Here is a 14,938-nt window from a genome sequence, read left to right as displayed (position 1 = left end):
GGGCGGGTGGGCGGACGATTTAGCTCTTCATGCATGGGGTGCAGACACGGACAAGGGCAGCAGAAGATGGATCCTTCTGCTTGCGGCAGCAACGGGCGCAGAAGACCTTGTTGCACTTCTTGCACTGGTGCTTGCGCTTGATCTTGGTAAAGGTGGCCTCGCACGACATGCACTCTTCCACGGTGTCGGGATCAACATCTTCGGCGGGCGCGCCGTTGTCGTCGTCAACGGAGCCGGTTGCGGCGGGCGTGTCGTCGTCATCGTCGCCGTCGAGGCCGGCAAAGAGGTCGTCGGCGATCGGTCGCCGCTTCTTGCTGGACGCCTTTCTCGACGAGTTGCGCTTCGGCGGCGAGGGTGCAAGGACGTCGTCGTCGTCAGACTCCATGATGGCCTTGGCCTTGCTTCGGCGCGAGCTTCCGCCGCGCCTGGACGATGTCGACGTCGACTTGTCCTCATCCTTGTCCTTGTCCTTGTCCTTGTCCTTGCTCGACGCTCCTGTCTTGGGCTCACCGCGCTTGCGGTCATCGTCGCGCTTGCGGTCGCGGTTGGAACGGCTCGACCGCGACGACGGACGCTCCTTCTCGGCCTTGTCGTCCTTATCACTGGCATCCTTCTCACGCTTGCGGTCGCGGCTGGAGCGACTCGACCGCGATGCCGGGCGGGCCTTCTCGGCCTTTTCATCCTTTTCGGCAGCGTCTTTGTCGCGACTGCGGTCGCTGTCGCGGCTCCGCTTGTCGCCGCTGCGGCGGCTCTCCCGGTCGGTATCGGGCTCAACCTCGGCGTCGCGGCGCGATGAGCGTGACGAACGCGATGAACGCGGGCGGTCACTCTCCTTTGCCTCGTCCTTGCTCTCGCCGCGGCGCGACGAGCGCGACGAGCGTGACGAGCGCGGGCGGTCGCTCTCAGACTCAGCCTCGGCGTCGCGGCCGCGCGACGACCGGCTCTTGCGACTCGACTCGGGCTTCTCATCCGGCTCGCCAAACGGGTCATGGGCAACCTCGACGACTTGCTCGTCGCGGCTGTCACGGTCGCGGTCATCACGGCCGCGGCCGCGGTCGCGACGATCGCCACGGTCGCGGTCGCGGTCGCGGTCACCGCGGCGAGAGCTGCGGTCGCTCTTCTCGCGACGGTCACCGTCACGGTCACGGTCGCGATCACGGTCACGGTCATCCTTTTTCTCGCGACGGTCACGGACCTCGCCCTTGTCGCGACGGCTGCTCTTCTCGCGACGGTCGTTGCGGTCACGGCCGGCGTCGCTCTTGTTATCATCGCCACCGTCTTCGGCGTCGAGGACCGCAAACGGATCCTCGACGTCGCCGCCGCCATCCTCGGCAGCCTCCATAGCGGCAAAGGGGTCGTCCTCGTCGTCGTCGTCGGCGCCAGCAATAGGCATCGGCGCCGGCGTGGTGGCAGCCGGCGGCTCCTCCATGACCCCGCCCTTTTTGACAACCTCACGGACCTCTTCGACGACGCCCTTGAGGTCGGCGTGCTGCTGCTGCATGGCCTCGCGGGTGACAGCCTGCTCGGCGAGCGTGGCGGCGGCCTGCTCCTGAATAGCGGCTGCGAGCTTGGCCTGCTCCTCCATCTGCGCCTTCTGCAGCTCGAGCAGGCGTTGCTGCTCCTTGAGCTGGGGCGTGTTGTCGTACGCGGAAAAGTCAGTCGAGCCCTCGCCCTCGGTCTCGCGCAAGAGCTGGGCCTGCTCGACCGCGCCCTTGCCGAGCTGGCTAAGCGACTCGGCGATGGAGGCGACAGCCGCGGCCGACTGGTTGACCTTGGAGTTGAGGTCGACAATCATCATCTGCTCCTCGTCGAGCATACGAACAAGCCGCTTGATGCGCTCGTCGCGCGCGTTGACCGTTAGCTGTGACGACCGGTGGGCCCGCTTCTCGTCCTCGAGCTCGGCCAGCGTCGCCTCGAGCTTCTCGTTGATGGTCTCGAGCTGCTTGTTGACCAGGTCACGCGAGGCGAGGGCAGCGTTCTTCTCGCCAACTGCAACGTCCAGCAGCGCCTCCTGCTCCTTCTGCAGGGTGACGGCGGCGTTGAGCTGGTCAAGCGTCTTGTTGCGCGAGTCGATGAGCGACTGGCGCTCGGCGAGCGCCTTGCGCATCTCGACTTCAGCCTGCATCTTGGCTTCCTGGTGGGCCGAGACATCGACGCGGAGCTTCTCCAGCGCCGCCTCCATGTCTGCGGCGTGCTGGATGTCGCGAGCCTTGAGCGTGGCCGCGTACTCGTCTTTGAGCGGCTGCATGGCGTCGGTGTGCGCCGTGTTGAGCTCGGCGATCTTCTTCTGGTGCTGGAGGTCGATCTCCGCCAGGTCGGCAGCGTGCTTGACAACGGCAGCCTTGAGCTCTTGGCGGAGGTCCGTCACCTGGCTCCGCAGCTCGTCGACGGTCTTGTCGGCAACCTCGACAGCCTCACGCATGGCCTTCTTCTCGCCGGCGTACGCGTTGAGCTCGGTCTCCAGCGCCTCCTTGTCGAGCTTGAGCAGGTCGCGTTCGCGGGTCATCTCGTCGTAGATCCGCCGCATCTCCTGCTCCGAGCCGACAGCGTCGGCGCGCGCAGACCGCTCGTTGTCGGTCGCGGCGCGGAGCTCGGCAAGCTCGGCCTGCTTGGTCTTGATGTGCTTGCGGAGCTTGGCTGCTGCTGCCTGGCTCTTTTCCAGCTTGATCTTGTACTCGTCGAGCTGCGCCTCGAGGCTCTCGACCTCCTCCTTCAGCTCAACCTTTTGTGCCTCGTATGCGTCGGCGCGCGCCTTGGCCTTTTGCAGCGACAGCTCGAGGCCCTCGACCTTGGACTCGAGCTTGCGGGTCTCCGACTCGGCGGCGAGGACGTAGTCGAGGTGCGCCTGCTTCTCCTTGCGCAGCTCCATCTCGGCGTCGGACGCGAGCTTGGAGACGCGCTGGAACTCGAGCGACATGTTGCGCGCGTTCTTGTCGAGCTCCTTGTGCGCGTCGCCGACCGCGCGGTACCCTGCGCGCTCGCCGTCGAGCAGCGCCTCGGCGCGAGCCAGCTTAGTAGTCACGTCGTTGAGCTCGCGCTCAAAGTTGGCCTTTGGTGCTGCATGTCCTTGCGGATCTCTGCCAGCTCGAGCTCCAGCCGCGCGCTCTTCTTCTCCTCCATCTGCAGGTTTGAGTTGGCGGCGAGGACCTGCTGCTCAAGCTTCTGGATCTCAGCCTTGGAGTGGATGTTGAGCTCCATCGACTCGGCCCGCGACTCGCGCTCGAGCGTAGCCAGCGCCTCGCGCGCGGCCTTGAGCTCGCTCTTCAGCTGCGCAATAGTCCCGACGTTTGACGACGCGCCCACAAGCGTGGCCGCGTTCGACGCGTACGAGCCAGACTCGGCTGAGAGCCGCGCCTCACGCTCGCGCTCGGCCCGCTGTTCGGCCTGCGTAATCTGCCGCCGCAGGTCGGCCTTCTCGTCGTTGAATCGATCAGCCGCCGAGTCGACCCGCCGCTGCAGCTCGGCGTTGGTCCGCTCCAGCTCCGAAACCCTCATCATTGCCATCTGGTGCTGGTTGCGGAGCATGGCGACTGACGAGTCGTCCATACCCATGGCGCCCATGCTCCCCATGGCGCCCATGCTCCCCATGGCGCCCATCGAAGACATCGACGAGACCGAGTCGAGCGAGGCCTGCAGACGCGCGCTCTTCTGCTTCTCCTGCACCAACTGCTCCTTGGTCCGCTCCAGCTCGGTCCGCACCGCGTCGAGCTCCTTCTTGGCCTTGGCCAAATCGCGCGAGAGCTTGGCGTTCTCCTCCAGCGACTGGGCCGTGTCGAACGGGAGCTCGCCAGCATGGGTCGCCTTCCACAGCGCAAGCTCTTGAACCGCCTCATCGCGCTCGACCTCGAGCAGCAACGCCCGCCGCCGCTCCGCGTCCAGCATCCCGTTCAGCCGGCTCTCGGTTGCCTCGGCCTCGGCCGCAGCCTCGGCCTTCTCCTCGGCCAGCTCGGTCTTCTGGCGGTCGAGCGTGCGGATGCGCTCCATGTACATGGTAGCATCGGCACCTCCACCACCCATACCACCCATTCCACCCATGCCGCCCATACCAGACATGCCGCCCATGCCGCTCATGCCGCCCATGCCAGACATGCCGCCCATGCCCATGGACGAGTACATGTCGGAGAGACCGCCCGAGGAGAGCATCAAAGCCGACGACGACGAGTACTTTGCAGTGGACGAGTTTGCATACGGATTCTTATACTCGTCACCCATCCTATGCCCATTCTCTTGTTAAGTCTCTGTCCCCTCCTCGTTCTCCATACCCCCCCCCCACCAACCACCACCCCCTCCCCTCCAAAAATTGCCCCCCTCCCCCCCCTTGGCTCCTGAGCGCTCCTCCCCTGATCCGCCCCCCCCCCCCCCCGCCCCCCGCCCTCCCTCACTCCCCCCTCCCCTGTCCCCCCCTTTGCACGCTCATGGCACATACCTGTTCCCGTGTGGTTGTTAGCCGCAACTCAGGGGTAGAGACAGGTAGTCGTGAACTATGTTGTCTTTGTCCTGTCTCCCATCTCTAGCCGTGCAGGCCGTCTGTCCCCCCTCGTTCCCCTTCTTGGCTAGTCCTGTCTCTTCGTGGTGCTCGTCGCCTGCCGTTTCGGTCACGTGCGAGGGCTGGCGGTGAATGGCGGCGTCGATGGCCATCACATCCAACAAGGAGTTTATCGTATCACTCAGTCCTCCTCATACAGGGCAAGAAACAGACGCAAAGACCTTGTCGAGACAAGGGCTCGGCTTGAGCATCGGATCCCACCTTTTGAGGGGACCGTGGGCCGGTCCGCGGCCGAGCTTCCGGCTGCAAGGGAGGATTCCCAACATGGGATCTACAGATTGCCCGACTGCCAGCCGGAGAAGGGATGGGATGGAAAGTACCGGCGCAGTGGCGGCAGCCGATGAGCACCAGGCTGTGCGGTCTCGGCCTCACAGCCTCGACCTGCGGTCGCTCGATGGGCTCAGAAGAGCGGATCCTGCTTGCCCGAGAGCAGAAAGTCGCGGGCCTCGTTGACCTTTGAGGCGACAAAGGTGGAGCCACCGTTGTCGGGATGGTTGAGCAACATGAGCTTCTTCCACGCCTTGGTGATGTCCTTCTTGGACGCCGACTGCTTGATGCCGAGAATGAGGGCCGCCTCCTTGCGGGTCATGGCCTCCTCGAACCCGCCCGGATACGAGCCAGCGCCAACAGTGCGAGAGAACCACGGCTTGCGTGCCGATGCCGGCATGGCCTTCCACTTCTGATACGCCGGGATGGCAAACCGGAGGCCGATTGCCGCCGACGCCACCGTCATGCCTGCCGCCAGTGCCAGAGCCTGGCGCGTCCCTCACCGCCACGTTCCGCCACGTTCCACCGTCCAGCCACCGTAATTGCCACCGCCCATGAGTCCCACTCGGTTTACCCTCTACCGCCCTTCTCCCACTACCCCTCGCCCTCCTCGCCTGGCCGCATCCTCCCTCAGGCTCTTGCTACCCACCACACCGAGGCATGTCGGCCAGCTGCGGGATGAAGCGCACATTGGGCGACTCGACCCGGTTCCCCCCTCGCCTCCCCTCGCCTCCCCCCCCTCCGAGCTCACTTTCCCTCGGCTTCCCTCCACGTACCATAACTTGTCTATGTCTGTTGTTGTTCTTGTCTGTCTGGGGGTGTCTCGATGGGTCGAGAGAGTTGAGTAGTAGTGCCTGACGGAGGCGGAGGTCGCTGCTGATCATGATCACCATCGTTAGCAATGATCGTTACCGTGATCACAACCACGATCACAACCATGATCACCATCGTTAGCAATGATCACAGCCATGATCACAACCATGATCACCATCACAATCGTGAACAACACAGACAACGCAACCCTCCCCCCCCCCCCCCCCCCTCCCACTCCACACTCCACCCACTACCCCCCACCCTTCTCCTCTCACATACACACACATGCCCGGTATCCGGGTTGCACCATCTGGTGACCCTCCGGACGGTCGGTTCGACTCGTACCTACCACACGCATACCGAGCCGAGGTGCTACCGGACCTCCAGCTGCTGCAAGACCAACAGGCGGGTCGGCGAGGTGGTGGCCGAGGCGGAGGTGGTGATGGCGGCGGAGGTGGGAGTCAAGGACAAGGCTCTGGTGGTGGTGGTGGTGGTGCTGCTGCCAACGGAGGCGGTGGAGGCGGAGGTGGTGGCGGTGGACGGCCGGCGGGTGCTGGTGGTGCTGGCGCGAGCGGGCAGGTTGAATCGGGCCTGCCAGGCGGTGGGAGGCGCCAGTCGGTGTCGCACGCCCGCCGATCTTCGGCTTCGTTCCTTCATCCGCACTCGCTGCCGTCGATCGGCTCTGGTGGTGGTGGCGGCGGCGCGCTCAACCACTCGAACGGCTTTATGGGTCCGGTCATCTCGCGCGGCTCATCAGGGTCACTCTCGCGTGATGTCTCGCGGGCAACCGCCGCGTCGCGGGTCGCTCATGAGCGCGAGTATGACCGCGAGCGACACACGACCGGCTCGACATCGGTGTCGAACCTGGCGTCTGGCTCGGGCTCCAACTTTCACCTCTCGTCGTCACCGGGAGAGTTCTCGTCACTCCCATCGCCGCGGCGCAGCGGGAGTGGCCCCGAGATGTCCAACGACCGCTTCCCGGCCTTCTGCTGCTTTCCTTCGCTTGCCATCCATCCTTTGACGCTCAGGTTCAAAGAGCAGATGGAAATCGACTACATGCACTTTGCGTGGCGGACGTCACAACTTGTCCTCCGCATTGCGCTTGTCTCGACCATGGTTGCCTTTGTCGTCCTCATGATCCACGATGCGCTTGTTGCCAAGACCTCGCTCGTCTTTGTGGTCCTCATCCGCACCGGTGTATTGATCTACACCGGCGCGCTCCTGGCACTCACGTACTGGGTTCCAGCGCGTTCTCTTGTCGCTCCGGTGGCCGCCATCGGCATGTACCTTGCCGGCTTATCGATGGTTGTTGTCCGGCTGGTCGGCGAGGACACCGAGCCGGACGTCACAGTGCTCGTTGTCATCGCGGCCGGCTACTTTTTCCTCGGCCTCCCCTTTGGCACTGCCATGGTCTCCGGCGCCGGGCTCGCCGTCTCGATGATTGTCTTTGCCCTGGTCGTTGACGAGGTTGTCGACGTCCGTCTCGTCACGCTCTCGCTCTTCCTCATTGCCTTTCTCGCCCCTGTCATCCTCTCGCACTACCAGCAGACGCTCTCGACTCGCCGTGCCTTCCTCGCCCTCATCCGCATCGAGCGCGAGAAGCAGCTGGCGCAGTACGAGCGGGCCAAGGCCGAGAAGCTCCTCCTCGCGCTGCTCCCGGCACCTGTGGCCACCAAGCTCAAGGCACCGGCACAGGAGACCGCGCTCATTTCCTCGCGCTTCTACTCGGTCACTATTATCTTTGCCCGCCTCGAGAACTTTACCCGCGACCACCGCCATCTCCAGCCTTCAGCCTTTGTTGGCACGCTCAACACCGTGTTCTCGACCTTTGATGACCTTGCTGAGGCGCATGGGCTTGAGAAAATCCGCACCGTCGGCGAGACGTACATTGCCGTTGCCGGCCTGCCGGAGACTTGCGCCGACCATGCGTCGCGGTCAGCGGCGTGGGCGTGCGCCGTCCTCGACGCACTGCCCGGCCTTGCGGCCTCGCTCGAAACAAAGCTCAAGCTCCGGATCGGCCTCAACTCGGGAGCTGTTGTGGCAGGCGTGGCAGGCGTCTCCAAGTTTTGCTATGACCTGTGGGGCGACTCGGTCAACATGGCCCACGCCATGGTCACCCATGGCTCGGACTCGCGGGTTCACCTCACCCGCTCCACGCTCAAGGAGCTGCTCTCGGACGCGACGTCGTCGTACCAGCCGTACAAGTTTATTTCGCGTGGCATCTGGCGTCTCGATGCCCGCGGTCACCTCGAGTCGTACTACCTCGTCCGCAACGCCAACCCGCAAGTGGCACAACCGGTCCATCTGTCCAACTCGACGTCGCTCAACGGGCCGCCGCCGCCGACGCTCAACGTTGTCGCTTCCATGTCTTCGGGCTCGGTTTCGGGCTTGCTCAACACGACCCGCGTCGGGCCCGAGTCGTCGGCTTCGGGCGAGATGTATCCTTCGGGCATTACCGTCGCCAACGCGCGGGCCATCGAGCGTGTCATGCCTGCCCTCGACGACGAGTACGACTCGGGCTCCGAAATGGATCCGCCGCCGTCGGCAGTGCCCACCACTCCCGCCGCTATGGCCAAGCTCAACCCGGCCTCGGCCAACAGGCTCTCTACCCACCCTGCATCGTCGCACGTCCCCGCTGGGACCGAGTCGTCAACCTCGGCCTCAGTCTCGGTCTCGGCCTCGATGGCCGCGAGATCTCGCACTCGGAACAGCAGCAGCAGCACCTGAAGGTTGCGACGTCTGGATCCAACGGCGACGGCCAAGGTCTCTCGCTCTCGTTCTCCGGCAACTCGACAACGTCGCAGATTGTGATTAAGACAGCACACGCTGCTGCCGGCGGCGTCCCGCACGGGCTCAACCCACCCCAGCTCGAGTTGGCACCACCGTCAGCCTCGACCGACCAGCCGTCGTCGTCCGGCCTCAGCCCAAGATCGCTGTCGTCGGACTCGGTCTCCTCGTCGAGCTCGCACTCGTCAGTAGTGGCGCATGGCGAGGGCAGGAATAGGAAGCTGGCACAACCTTACTCGTCTTCCTCCTCGTCTTCTTCTTCCTCCTCCTCCTCGTCGACGACGGCAACGACGCCATCGTCAGCACGCCGCCGCGCTGCCTTTGGCCTTCTGTCTGACTCGGGCTCGCGGATGGCATCGTCAACCAATCCGTCGTCGTCGCGGTCGTCGGGCAAGGCCAAGCTGCCGGTGGCAACCAAGCCGCCGCGGGCCCCGGCTACTTTGGGCGAGCCACCGCCGGCGCCATCTCCGGCGTCCCTACCATCGGCGCACCACCAGGCCATGCCGGTCGAGCCGCCGCTGCTGCCGCACTCGCCGCTGCCGCTGGGCCGCTCAGATGGTATTTTCTCCAACATGCCGTCTGCGCGGACAGATGTCACGACTGCCACGGGTGTCACCTCGTCGACCGATGGCGTTCTTGCGCTGCCTTCCTCGATGTTTGTTGGCAGCGGCGCTAGCGTTTTTCGCAGCCCTGGTTACCATGGCGTGTCGTCGGGATCAATGGGCGTCTCATCGGGCTCGACACTGCCGTCTGTCTCTTCTGCACTCACCTTTGTGGCCCATTCATCGGGCTCGACTGTGGCTGCTCCGTCATCAGGCTCGTCGCTCCCCGACGGCCACTCGCTTGCCAACGCAAGCAACACCAAGTCGGCGGGCACGCTGCCGACGCGGGCGTCAGAGGTCTCGGCTGGGCCGGAGCAGGCCGACGCGACGTCCCTGACTCAGCTGGGCCAGACACTGCCGGCCGATCCAGTGAGCCAGGCAGAGTTTGCGCGTGCGGCGACGCGTGCAGGCGAGTCCAAGAACGTGATAAGCCCGCAGCTTTCGGGCTCGCGGTCGACGTCCAAATCGGGCGCATCGCTTACAACCTCGGTCTCGCCGCGGTCCGATCCAAAGATGTCGGGCTCGGGCGGCTCGCTCAAGTCGGCCAAGTCGACGGCATCGGTGACGTTTGCGGCCAAGGCCAAGATGGTCAAGCCGCGGGCATCGGGTGCGCCGACCGACTCGCTGGTCTCAACGCCTCGGTCAGTCGATCTTGTCGACGTGAGGCAGAACTCATCCCGGAAGAGTCGGGGTGGGACGTCGTCGCTCCTCTCATCGTCATCGGACTCGATGCTGGACTACGGCGAGCAGGAAGAAGAGGTTGACGACGACTACGGAGATGAATCATTGGATATGTCGGGAGGGCTGCGGCTGCCCAACTCTGATGCGGCGAGCTCTGCGGCCAAGCCGCCGCGGCCGCCCCACTACCGGTCTCAGTCACCGGACACGGTGTCGACAGACATGCAAGGGACGGGTGGCGCAGGCATTGCTCGCTTCTCCGAGTCATTCAATCGGCTCACCAGCAACTCGATCGCCTCGATCGGCGGCGGCCTCAGCTCGGGCAAGCGGTCGCTCTCGCTGGCAACACGCGACGCGGCCAAGGTGCGGTTGCAGCGCGGCGAGTCGTCGTCGTCGCTCCAGCGGCGAACGTCGTCGCTCGGCAATCTGCTGGAGGGATCCAACCCGGGCGGTAACGTGTCCAACGTCGAGGTAGTGCTCATGCGGTTCGACGACCAGGGCGGTAAGCCGGCGTACGAGATTCTGCCCAAGGCGGCGACGGCGTGTTCGACGTCGCGGACGGCGACGCCGACGATTCTGACGACCACGACAGACTCGCACACGCCGGTGGTAGGCCGTAAGAGCTCACTGTCGACGCCAGTCTCACCGCAGGCGATGCTGCTTCGGCGTGAAGCAACACCGCCGTCACTCTTTACCACGCCGGGAAGCTCGCGGTCGGCATCCGCCAACACACTCATTGCAGCACGACCGCGCCCGCTGCCGCCGACCGCGCTGCCTTCGGTCGGCAAGAATGTCCGTGTAGCACACGCCCGGCACTTGGAGGAGCTCTCGCGTTCCCGCTTCAAGCTCGGCAAGGTCTCGCACCTCATTCCGACGGCGTCGCTTCGATTTGAGAGTGGCCTCGAGGCGCAGTACCAGGCGGCGACGACAGGCGAGCATCCGATCCGGCTGCTTTCGCTGCTCGCGACTGGCACGGTGCTTGTGCTCATTCTGGGCGCGCTCGACACGCTGCACGCCGTAGCGCCGCTCTCTGCATCGTCCAAGGTCTTCCACCTCTTTCCGACGCTGCTCTGGTTTGGAGTGGCGTTCCCACTCATGCTCACGCTCATGATTATGGTGGGGACACAGCTTGCTCCACTGGCCAGGCACCCGATGCATGTCATTCTCCTCATGCATGCGGTTCTCACCTCGTTTGTGTTTATCTCTTCGACGACGTCCGAGGCGCCAGCGACGCTGAGTCCTCCGTCGCCGCTCGCGCAGTTGGGCTCGTTCTTTCCGGCACGGGTGGCTCTACTGATGCTGTTCATGGCGTCGACGGCGGTGCCTGTAGTCTCGTTTATGCACACAGCCGTTGTGCTGCTCCTCACCTCGCTTGCGTTTGTGGTCGCTGCGCTTCGGGTCTCGCATCTTGACGCCAGCTACGTGCACATCGTGTCTGTCCTTACGACAGCGATCGTGTCGGCAATCATGGCGTACACAATTGAGTACGCCCACCGACGCGCGTTCCTCTACGAGTGGATGACGGCGACGGAGCAGTCGCGGACGTCGAACGAGCGGGTCAAGGCCAATGAGCTGCTCTTCAACATCCTACCCAAGCCGATTGCGCGCGAGGTGGGCCGGCTGCTCTCACTGCCGCGACTGCCATCGCAACGCTTTGCCATGGATGCCCTGCTAAGCGAGCCACTTGGACGGAGCGACTTGTGTTCGCGCACTTCCGGTCCACCGACTGAGCTCCTCGGCACCGGGCTCATAGCGGCGTCGCATCCAATGGCTACCATGATTGTGGCCGACGTTGTCGGCTTTACCCGGCTCGCGTCGCGGCTCGACCCGGCGGAGCTCATCCTCCTCCTCAACCGCATCTTCAACGAGTTTGACCGCATTGCCGCACACTACAACCTGGAGAAGATCCGCACAGTCGGGGATGCGTATATGGCGGCCGCCGGCTTCCCGCTGGAGCGGTCGAACCACGCCGAGCTGGTTGTCAATTTTGCGCTCGACGCCCAGGAGCGGATGGCGGTCGTCTCGGAGCACTTTGGCTACGCCAACATCGAACTCACCATCGGAATCCACTCGGGGCCGGTCGTGGCCGGAGTCATTGGCAGGCGCAAGTTTGCCTACGACGTCTGGGGCCGACCGTCGAGGTCGTCGAGTTTACAGAGCAGCACGGTTACGCCGGTCTTGTGCATCTCACCCAGACAACCAAGGACCTCCTCCCGCAGTCGCAGTACTCGTTCACCAACCCACGGACGCTCCAGGTTCCTCACGGCAACACCATCCGTACCTTTATTTGCAAGCGAAAGCGCCAATGAACCCATCATGTTCGCATGCCTGCCCTCCTCCTCCCCGTTTGGGCGCTTGCACCTGATTCAGCACCCGCTTTCGGCAAAGAGTGCCATCGTTCCATTGGTTCGATCCCCAGCAGTGTGCCTTCACCACGCCCAGACAGGCTACGGCCAAGGGCATCTCTTCCTCAAACCCTCTTCCTCCTCCCCCTCTCTTTCCTCACCCACCCATCTGTCTCTACCATGCTCTCTGTCTACCTCGATGCAGAGGGAGTCTCTCGCGAGCAGACGCTGGTGGAGGTCAATCTCTCCCCACTACCTTCTGTCGACGACGTCCTCGATGCTGCAGAGGCCGTGATGGGACGTCGTGTTCTCGTCGGCTACGTCTTCAACCGCCAGCAGCCCATCCGTGCCATGCACACACTCTCCTTTGATGACGCCCCGTCTCGGCCGCATTTGACATCGGCCGATGATCAGATCTCGTCCATCTCGCTCGCCCCCCGCATCGCCTGGTCGGACACGTGGCTCATCATCGCTCCAGCCGATGCACATCGCCGGGCCAGGCTCAGCCCCTGCCCCGTCTACCTCATTCTCTACTGGATCTGTTGCCTCGTCTGCGTTGTCGGCATCGACGGCGGTATCGACATGTCCTGCACTCTCTCCGCTCGGCCTCGAGCGACTGACGTGCCATCACATCCAGGCCGTAGCCAACGGCACAGCTGCGCTGGTCGTCGTTCTCCATCCGTCGTGGGAGCTGGTGGATCCGCAGCAGGTACGATTGCAGGCGGCGGGCGGCGGAGGAGCAGCGCAAGCCGCCCGCTTTGCGGTCGAAGTGGTCCGCAGCGGTACCGTTCCGCTTCTCACCGCTAGCATTGACGTCGATCTGGAGCTGGCGACCACGCTCGATGAGTTCAGCCCGGGCTCGGCGTGGAAGCTGTTTGAAGATCAAGTGGCCAGCGCGCTGGGACTGGATGCGGTAGTGGTGAAGGCGCCCAACGGGGCGACGCTCAGGCAGATGGAGAAGCTGCAGCCGGGGCTTCGGTATGCTGTGAGCCGGCGGCCAGTCGTAGTTGATCTCACCGCCGCCAGTTGGAGCGAGAGCGACAGCTACAGCGATGATGACCGCGATCTATTTGTTTGCCGTGCTCCGCGCACTGTTACGACGCTCCGTCGCCTGTGTGTGGAGATGGTGGCAAGTGACAGCCAGCGGTGGCCGGAGGAGGTTCTCCAGCGCGAGTTTGCCAGCAACGAACGGTGCCTACAGCTTGTTCAAGATCATCGTGCTGCGTTTTGCAACGATGACGACGTGGTGTGTGTAGCCGGGCCCTCGGGTGGAGGTGCGAGCTGTGAGGCGGCGGCTGTGTTCAGTGCTTCGTCTCAGGACGCACTCTCACAGTTTTCGGCGGGTATGGACGAGCTGCTGGCGCCGACGCGGGCAACCGGAGCGGTCTTTCACGTGGGTGCCGACTCGCAAGTCGACCTCGACGCGGCCTTTGCACGGTCGCTGTGGGAGGCCGAGCAAGATCTCATGCGCAAGGCGCAGGAGCAAGAAGCAGCAGATGCCGCTTTCGCGCGACAGTTGGCGGCGCAGGTGGCCGAGGCCGAAGCAGACGTGGCAGCGGCGGCGGCTGACGCCGAGCTGGCACGCAAGATTGCACGCAAAGAGCGCGAGCGGCTGGTGGCTCAAGAAGCGGCGTCTCTCAAGCTGGCGCGCGAGCTGGAGCGCGACGAGGCGCGGCGAGCGAGCCAAGAGACGCGGGTGGCTAACGATGCAGCCATTGCGCGCGAGCTGGCGGCCGAGCTGGAGGCGGCCGAGAAAGAGCGGCGTGCGCGCGAGGCACAGCGGCGCAAGCAGGATGCAGACGCGCGGCTGGCGGCACGGTTGGCGGTAGAGGAGGCCCAGCGAGCTGCTGCGGCCGCCCGGAGGGGGGAGGTTGTTCCATCGGCGCACTCCTTCACGCTCGACTCGTCGATGCAAGACCTGAGGGATACAGGAATTCTGGCTGCACTGCGATCAATATCGTTCCCGCCGGGCTCGACGCTGGAGATGGTGATCCGGCCCGAGCTGCTGAAACGGTTTCGGCAGCGCCGACGCGCATACGAGGCGGCGTACGGCGACGCGCGGGCCCAGCCTGTGGTGGCGTTCCACGGGACGAGCCAGAACGCGGCGGGCGGGATCACGGAGAAGGGCTTCTTGATGCCAGGTACAGTGGGTGCACGTAACGGCGCGATGTACGGTCGCGGCATCTACGCCTCGCCCGAACTCAACTTTGCCTGCAAGTACTCGCGCGGAGCAGTTCTGGTTGCTGTCTGCCTCCTCGGCAACGCTGTGGTCATCGACAACAAGGCGCAAGTCTCGCGGAAGGGGTGCATCAGCGGATACGACTCGCACGTCTCGGCCGACATGAAGCAGTATGTGTTCTTCAACGTCTCCCAGATTCTGCCGTGTTTTGTCCTCCGCTCCGGCTCGAACGGGGCCTCGTTTGGCGGTTCTGGCGTTGTCGCCGACACTCCGTCGTTCCTCTCCACCGCGACGCGCAACTCGCATCTTAGCACCAAGCGCAACGCTCGAGCCAGCCGCAAGCGCCAGAAGCGCAACTTGCCACATCGCTAAGTAAGACCATGATGACCAGCCATGATTCTGTTGCCATCCCGCCTTCACCAACATGCGGCCATGGCAACTGATCGGGCGGTTACGGACCAACCAAACCGCAGAACAGACACAGGCCGCCGCCCATTGCGGCACAACAGGCTTCGGTGCGAGTTCAGCCAGGGCCAGACTCTGCCAGCACAAGCAGAGTCACACACAACACACGACGCCACAACAACCGACACCACGTCCGGCCATGTCACCCACAACCCTCATGGGGTGCATCCTTCTGGTGGTAGCAGGTGTGGTGGTGGAGTTAGCGACGGGCAGTCGGTCGACATGCAGCAGCTCTGGTAGCTGTGGCGAGTGTCTT

General features: G+C 64.2%; 5 protein-coding genes across 5 annotated transcripts; 2 read left to right on the top strand and 3 right to left on the bottom strand.

The window, feature by feature from the left end:
• Window positions 1–19: 19 nt before the first annotated feature.
• Window positions 20–2,917, bottom strand: AMSG_11946 (uncharacterized protein; the record flags this gene model as incomplete). Its single annotated transcript, XM_013901992.1, has 1 exon — window positions 20–2,917. One exon carries the CDS (start codon window positions 2,915–2,917, stop codon window positions 20–22), a length of 2,898 nt encoding a protein of 965 aa, XP_013757446.1.
• Window positions 2,918–3,018: 101 nt separating this feature from the next.
• Window positions 3,019–4,417, bottom strand: AMSG_11945 (uncharacterized protein; the record flags this gene model as incomplete). Its single annotated transcript, XM_013901991.1, has 2 exons — window positions 3,019–4,200; window positions 4,412–4,417. 2 exons carry the CDS (start codon window positions 4,415–4,417, stop codon window positions 3,019–3,021), a joined length of 1,188 nt encoding a protein of 395 aa, XP_013757445.1.
• A 218-nt stretch (window positions 4,418–4,635) lies between these two features.
• AMSG_06142 (mitochondrial import inner membrane translocase subunit TIM14) lies at window positions 4,636–5,658 on the bottom strand. The gene is made up of 2 exons (XM_013901886.1): window positions 5,590–5,658; window positions 4,636–5,300 (listed from the first exon to the last, which is right to left on the bottom strand). The coding sequence occupies exons 1-2, from the start codon at window positions 5,590–5,592 to the stop codon at window positions 4,947–4,949; spliced, it is 357 nt and encodes a 118-aa protein (XP_013757340.1). The 5' UTR covers window positions 5,593–5,658; the 3' UTR covers window positions 4,636–4,946.
• A 410-nt stretch (window positions 5,659–6,068) lies between these two features.
• AMSG_06141 (adenylate/guanylate cyclase with integral membrane sensor) lies at window positions 6,069–12,002 on the top strand (the record flags this gene model as incomplete). Its single annotated transcript, XM_013901885.1, has 4 exons — window positions 6,069–6,140; window positions 6,206–8,296; window positions 8,320–11,814; window positions 11,844–12,002. The coding sequence occupies 4 exons, from the start codon at window positions 6,069–6,071 to the stop codon at window positions 12,000–12,002; spliced, it is 5,817 nt and encodes a 1,938-aa protein (XP_013757339.1).
• A 149-nt stretch (window positions 12,003–12,151) lies between these two features.
• AMSG_06140 (uncharacterized protein) lies at window positions 12,152–14,589 on the top strand (the record flags this gene model as incomplete). The annotated part of the gene is made up of 2 exons (XM_013901884.1): window positions 12,152–12,612; window positions 12,683–14,589. Exons 1-2 carry the CDS (start codon window positions 12,219–12,221, stop codon window positions 14,587–14,589), a joined length of 2,301 nt encoding a protein of 766 aa, XP_013757338.1. The 5' UTR covers window positions 12,152–12,218.
• Window positions 14,590–14,938: the final 349 nt, after the last annotated feature.

The sequence above is a fragment of the Thecamonas trahens genome (genome assembly GCF_000142905.1).
Source record: "Thecamonas trahens ATCC 50062 unplaced genomic scaffold supercont1.26, whole genome shotgun sequence".
In the NCBI taxonomy this organism is placed as follows: domain Eukaryota; order Apusomonadida; family Apusomonadidae; genus Thecamonas; species Thecamonas trahens.
Note: the sequence above shows the minus strand (reverse complement) of the source record. Positions and strands in the feature narration are given on the sequence as shown.